Source organism: Apus apus, chromosome 6, assembly GCF_020740795.1.
Source record: "Apus apus isolate bApuApu2 chromosome 6, bApuApu2.pri.cur, whole genome shotgun sequence".
In the NCBI taxonomy this organism is placed as follows: Eukaryota; Metazoa; Chordata; class Aves; order Apodiformes; family Apodidae; genus Apus; species Apus apus.
In genome coordinates this window covers 25,270,746-25,277,623 of record NC_067287.1, presented here as the reverse complement: position 1 = coordinate 25,277,623, position 6,878 = coordinate 25,270,746, and the positions used below count along the sequence as shown (strand labels likewise).

The window sequence follows — 6,878 nt, the reverse complement described above, 5'->3', positions numbered from 1 at the left end:
TATTGATTAAATGTGCCGGTAGCAAAGCTCCGTGTTATCAGGCAAGGGAGAGATGTCCGTCGTTAAAGCGCATCTCTAAGATTTGGCGGTGTTCGCCAACTCGACTTTAAACCCATCGCTCATCGCCTTTCTTTCCAACTCTCCGTTAACCGGCTCTTATTTCCATCAAAAAACACGGAGAAAGCTCCAGGCGGCCCCGCAAACCAAGGGGCACAACAGCCCCGGGACGCCGTTTCCCCATCACCAGAGAAAACCACAGGAGGAAGGGGGATGTCTGTGGAGCGGGAAGGACGGTGACAGGGAGGCTCCGGGGCGTCGGAGAAGCCCGTTAGGAGCTGATTAGGGGGGGGTGGGCGGTGGGGACCCGGAACAATGGAAACAATGCGGGTCAGGGCAGGCTCCCCCAGGGCGGCGGCGGGCCGGGCGCGGTGCGGAGCGGAGGATGCTGCGTTCCGCGCCTCTGCCGGCCCGCCGCTGCCGCCGTCCAGGGGGACAGAAGGGGAGGGGGCCGGCCCGGTGACAGATGGCGGCGCCCGGTGGGGCCACAACGGGCGTGGCGGCTCCGCGGGCGCATACAAATCAGGGGGGTCACGTGGGCGGTCGGACCGGAGGGGGGGGTGGCGGGAGGGGGCGCGAGCGCCCCTGACGTGGGCGGCCATATGGCGCGTGCCGGCGGGCGGGGCGGGGCGCGGGGCGGGGCGCAGGCGCGCTGGGGCGGGGGCGGTCGCCGCCCGGCAGCCAGGTCCCGGTGCCGCCCCCCGCCGCGCATCCTCCGTCCCGCTATATATATAACGGGGGGGCAGCCCGGCGCTGCGCAACCTCGGGGAAAAAAAAACCACCAACACAACAGAAAAAAAAAAAAACAACAAACCAACACAACAACAAAACCCACCACAAACCCCAAAACAAACAAAAAAAGCTTCAACTCATCACAACACGACGCAGCGGCGATCTGCGCCGGGGTTATGAGACCGTCACCGCGCAGGAGAGGCTGAGCAACGGAGGTAACGGGAGCACGGGTTCCTGCCCCGGCGGGAAAAGGGGTGGCAGGTGGCGGCGGCTGCCGCGGGGGGAGAGGAGCCTGCGGCGTCGGGGCGAGCGGGACCGGCCTCGGGAGAGGGAGCGGCTTCGCTCTGTGGTGTGGTTAGCTGTCGTGGGAACCGGCCGTCGTTCCTGCCGGTGCGTGCGGGCAGCTGGGCGCGCACACCTGTATCCATCCATACACGCACACGTATATATGTGTGTATAGATATGTCCGTAAATGTATATGTGCTTCCATACACACACATGTATGTCTGTAAACGTGTATCTGCGTCCATACACACATACAAATGTGTCTATGTGCGTCCGTCTAAAGGCACACGTTATAGATGTATAGGTGCTTGCACCTTTGCACCTCTAACTTCCAGTTCCCTCTCCTGGGCGGCGGGCAGCCGCCGCGGACCCCCCCAGGCTGCGCCCCAGCGGACGGGCGGTATTGTTCCTCCCCGATGTGACCGGGGGAAGGTCGCAACCCCTCACGAACGGCCCCCGCGTGGAGCAGAGGGACGATGCCCGTCTGCGGCGGAAGGGATGGCGGAGACGGAAAACCGAGGCCGGTCCTGCATCTGTTACCGCGGGCGGGGGTCGTGCGGTGCCGAGGGCACCCAGTAGCGACTCTGGGGACGGAGGTGGGACCGGGGGACCCTCGTCGGGAGAGGCTGAGCAGCGTCGGTCCGGGAAAGTCAGTGCCTGACGCCCGTCCGGGCGGTGCGGGAGAGGGAGAGGAGGGAGAGCGGCGGTTACATTAATCCCTATGGATGCGGTGTCCCCCCGCCCCCTCGCCTTTCCCCCTCTGCGACTCGACAAATGTGTTGGTTTGGGGTTTTTTCCCTAAGAACTGCTTGGTCTGCCCGCATCGTGCCGCTCGGGCTGCCTCCCGCACACGTAATCTGCTTATATTCCTCGCTAATATCAGCGAGTTACATAATGGCATTTGAACATATGTTAACTTAATTATGAGGCAAGACCGTGGAGACAATTAAAAGTTTGTGCTGGCACCGTGGGGCTTCCCCCGGGAGGGGGTGTGGGGAGCGAGGAAGGGGGTGCGGGTGCCTGTGGCTTCTCCCCCTGGGTCGCTACGCGGGGCCACGGCCGCCTGTGTGGGTGCTGACACGGCTCTTTTCTGATGCAGAGGCTCACCATGACCAAGTCGTACAGCGAGAGCGGGCTGATGGGCGAGCCCCAGCCCCAGGGCCCCCCGAGCTGGACGGACGAGTGCCTCAGCTCCCAGGACGAGGAGCACGAGGTGGACAAGAAAGAGGAGGACCTGGAGGGTCTGCAAGCCGAGGCCGAGGAGGACTCGCTCCGGAACGGCGAGGAGGAGGACGAGGAGGACGACTTGGACGAAGAGGAGGAAGAAGAGGAGGAGGAGGACGACGACGACCAAAAGCCCAAGCGGCGGGGCCCCAAGAAGAAGAAGATGACCAAGGCTCGCATGGAGCGGTTCAAGCTGCGGCGCATGAAGGCAAATGCCCGGGAGCGCAACCGCATGCACGGCCTGAACGCGGCCCTGGACAACCTGCGGAAGGTGGTGCCCTGCTACTCCAAGACGCAGAAGCTCTCCAAGATCGAGACCCTGCGCCTGGCCAAGAACTACATCTGGGCGCTCTCCGAGATCCTGCGTTCGGGCAAGAGCCCCGACCTGGTCTCCTTCGTGCAGACCCTCTGCAAGGGCCTGTCGCAGCCCACCACCAACCTGGTGGCCGGCTGCCTGCAGCTCAACCCGCGGACCTTCCTGCCGGAGCAGAGCCCGGAGGTGCCGCCCCACGTGGCGGCGGGGGCGGCGGGCGCGCCCTTCCCGGCCCACCCCTACCCTTACCAGTCGCCCGGCCTCCCCAGCCCGCCCTACGGCACCATGGACAGCTCCCACCTCTTCCACCTCAAGCCGCCTCACGCCTACGGCGCCGCGCTCGAGCCCTTCTTCGAGAGCGGCCTGGCGGAGGGCGCCGGCCCCGCCTTCGACGGGCCGCTCAGCCCGCCCCTCAGCGTCAACGGGAACTTCGCCTTCAAGCACGAGCCGCCCGCCGACTTCGACAAGGGCTACGCCTTCACCATGCACTACCCCGCCGCCGCCGCCGCCGCCGCGCTGGCCGCCGCCCCCGCCCACGCCGCCATCTTCCCGGCCGCCGCCTCCCGCTGCGACATCCCGGTCGACGGGCTGGCGCCCTACGAGGGCCACGCTCACCACGAGCGGGTCCTCAGCGCCCAGCTCAACGCCATCTTCCACGACTGAGCCTGCCGGCCGCCGCCTCCGCCGCCGCGGGAGGGGCGGGCAGGGGAGAGCCGAGCCCGGCCGCCCGCCGGCGGCCACCGCCTTGTTTACAGGGGCAGCCCGGCGGGTCCCGCCGCTGCCTTCGTGGACCGCCGCGTCCCCGCTCACCTTCTGTCTTGCTTCTGCTCCCCGGAGCCGCGCTGTAAATTGGGGGTAGGGGCACTGGGATCCGTCAATTACCTGATCGGGATAACAAAGTCACAAGCAATAATTAGGATCTATGCAATTTTTAAACTAGCGATGGGCCAATTACAAAATATATAAGAAATCTATATTTTTCAACCAACCTTTTACTACTTGTTACCTTTCCCATGCTGAATTATTTTGTTGTGATTTTGTACAGAATTTTTAATGACTTTTTATAATGTGAATTTCCTATTTTAAACCATGCAGCTTCATCAATTTTTATACATATTGGAAAGGTAGAATTATATCTAATTTATACAAAATAATTTAACTAATTTAAGCCAGCAGAAAAGTGCTTAGAGAAGTTATGTTGCCTTAGCACTTCTTTCCTTTCAAATAGTTGAACTAAAAAAAAAACTAAAAATGCACAATCCGGGCAATTTCTTTCCCATGAAAAGTATCTTTTCTTTCTTTTTTTTCTTTTATTTTCTCCTATTTTCTTTTCTTTTTTTTAATTTTTATTTTTCTTCCTTTCCCCTCTACAACAAGAACCAGATCCCCTAGGTCTTGAGAAAATATAAGAACGAGAGACTTATTTTCTATTAAAACATATCAATTCAACACATTACTTGCACAAACTTGTATATAAAGATTATAAGCAAATGCCAACACCCTTTTAAAATCGAAAGCTGCTTGACTATCACATACAATTTGCACTGTTTCTTTTTAGTCTTTGAACCCCTTGGCATTCCGTGTTGGTTGTTTTTTGGGGTTTTTTTGGTTGTGTTTTTTTTTCTTCGAAAATAACTTGAAGATGTTAATGTTTCCAGGCGATATAAATGCATGATTTTATACATATTCACACAATCCGTGGTTGTCATATGCTCATCTTATAAATCGGAACCTAAAACTAATCAGGTTGTCAAAGTCGGGCTATATACCTATTGTAGTCGATTAGTACGGTAGCTTGAAACAAATTCAATCCATTTAATCCGTAATTAGAACAATAGCTATTGCATGTACAATGCAGTCCAGAATAAGTGCTGTTTGAAATGTAACGCTGGTTCAACTGGAATCAATCTGTACTGTAATTTTGTTTGTAATCCTGTATATTATGGTGTAATGCACACTGGGATTTTAGAAAAATATCCATCCTTTGGCAACAACATAGTATTGACATTTGGTCGAATGTTGCATTTCTCCTTAAATGTGATTATTTTTTTTTCTTTCTTAGTGTAAGTAATTCCTATGGGATTATTGTTTTATTGGGATAGCTCATGGAAGGTGCAACACTTATTATTTGTAGAATAAAATTGGACAAAAAAAAAAAAAAAAAAAGACACCGATTCTTTATTTACCTTGCGGGGTTCCGAGGGAAGTGGGGCCGATTTGGTTCGTTTATTTGCAGCGAAAGTGGCCATTTGCGGTGCTGATCTGTTGAATGAGGGAAAAGGGCAGAAGCGCGGTAAGCCGGGGAGCTGCGGCTGCCGGTCGGGGCTGCACCGAACCCTCGGCGGCCGCTCGGGCCCCCCGGTCCCATCCGGTCTCCCCTCTTAGGCCACGGAGGGAGCCTGGGGGGTCTCCAGCCCGCCCGGTGGAACTGGCGGGGCTCCCCGCCACGGGCCGGACCGGCAACGGGGCTTCTTCCCCCCGCAAGACAGCCCTGGATCCAGCGCTATAGATTCTCCGTCTCCCCCTCTTCCCAGCCGCGAAACGTGGGCTTCTTTAGTCTCCAATCATTAATCTGGGGCTTAAGAAACCCGGAGACACAACCTGAGGGGGAGCGAGTCCCCCCCAGTGACCAGGAACAATTATCAACAGGTCTTCGCCTCCAGTCCTCACAAACAGATTCAAGGCTGTCCTTGAATACCTGAGACGAAGCCTGTCACAAAGCTGAGGTATTTAGAAATATCTCACCTAACCCCAGCAGAAAAGACACAAGCTTTCCTGTGGATGCGGGCGCTTTTTTTTTTCTTTTTTTTTTTTTTTTTCTTTTTTTTTTTTCTTCCCACGAGAAGTCAGGCTAATGACGTCTGTTTTAAAGGTGCTTATAGCTACGGAAATCCAACACGTAAGCGCTGCAAACCTGTGCTGGTCCAAGTAGCACACTCATGGCCATCCTTTCGTGCTAAAAACACGCTGGAATGTAATCGTGACGCCGGTTGGTGCGGTTTGCAGCATCTCCCTGCGCTTTGCCCGAGCCAGCTGCTCCGCACACGAGAACTGTTGCTGTGCCTGAAAAGAAAGCAAAAGGCAACTTTTCAAGCACCCGATTAACCTTTCCTAGTCTGTGGCAACACAGCTAAATATACCCTACATAACCCGAGGGGAGAAAACGAATGACAAGTTTTCAGGTAGAATTGAAAAGATGACCCAAGCTTGCTCGCCTTTCGATTATGCACCTTCTTCTTAAACATAAGGATTCTTCTAGTCAGTCAAGGGGCAACTCACATGCCACCATCTTTTATTCAAAGGCAGGCACAGATGTTCCTTCTGCAGGGGAGGTTTTAATTTATGAAAATGATATTGTTTATGCATGAATGCACTCTGCATAACACACAGTACTTCCATCTGATGAGAGAAACACCACAGAACGAGTGCCAATGTCAGGAACATATTCTGCAAATTTAGTCGCTTAAATGTTTAATGAATATTTGGAAGGCATTTCCAAACCACAAGAAACCTTTTCAATTACCTTTTCTTTTTCCGTGGTTAATAACAAAATTCAACTCCTCTAGCCAATGCAATTTACTTAAAAGACCCACCTAGGCTATTTGAATGTCTGCTAGTGTGGTACCTTAAAGAAAATAATACTAAGAGCAACCTAATAAGGAAAATAAGGCAGTTTGGTAACTAGAGGCTCCATTTTACAAATTGCTTCTGAGTTTTGTTATTAGGGTTTCTTACCCCCCACCTTTATAAAATCTTGTAGATATTTCCCCACCCCCAATCCTTTTATGCTGCTTCTGATTGCTTCCACGATATTTTTTCCCCTACTGTTAATATCAAGCCAAATCTTGAAATTTCTCTCATTACTCCCACAGGAAGGTCTATCAAGGTCTCTTTCAAAGGAAAGAATTACTCACACTGTTCCTCTCCTATGAATGTCTCACTAATTAACTAAGGCTATAGTGGGATTATCAAGCTTCCGCACACGGAGGAAACACTGGGATTGAGTCATACCCACACATACTGGGTCATCCAGCAGAGGCCTAGGACTCTATTTTTATGGCTTGTTTGGACCAGTGGCCTTTCCCTTCTTCTTTATGCCATGCTTCTGACAGCAGAAATTGCTCTGCCACTGTTGCATGCTTGAGAAGACCACGGTGGAATCAGTGCCAGTACAGTGTGGCTTGCAGCTTATTTCCTTCTTGGTTTTATGAACCAACAGAAGAAAGTCCAGAGGTGGCAAACACATCATTGTCTGCAACCCAACTGA

The 6,878-nt window shown here is 53.6% G+C and overlaps 1 protein-coding gene across 1 annotated transcript; it reads left to right on the top strand.

Moving 5' to 3' along the window:
- The first annotated feature begins 963 nt into the window (after positions 1 to 963).
- Positions 964 to 3,274, top strand: NEUROD1 (neuronal differentiation 1). Its single transcript, XM_051622901.1, has 2 exons — positions 964 to 1,004; positions 2,174 to 3,274. The coding sequence occupies exon 2, from the start codon at positions 2,183 to 2,185 to the stop codon at positions 3,272 to 3,274; it is 1,092 nt and encodes a 363-aa protein (XP_051478861.1). The 5' UTR covers positions 964 to 1,004; positions 2,174 to 2,182.
- Positions 3,275 to 6,878: the final 3,604 nt, after the last annotated feature.

Coding starts and splice junctions, on each gene's coding strand:
- NEUROD1 (XM_051622901.1), top strand. CDS start 2,183: ATGACCAAGTCGTACAGCGAGAGCGGGCTGATGGGCGAGCCCCAGCCC.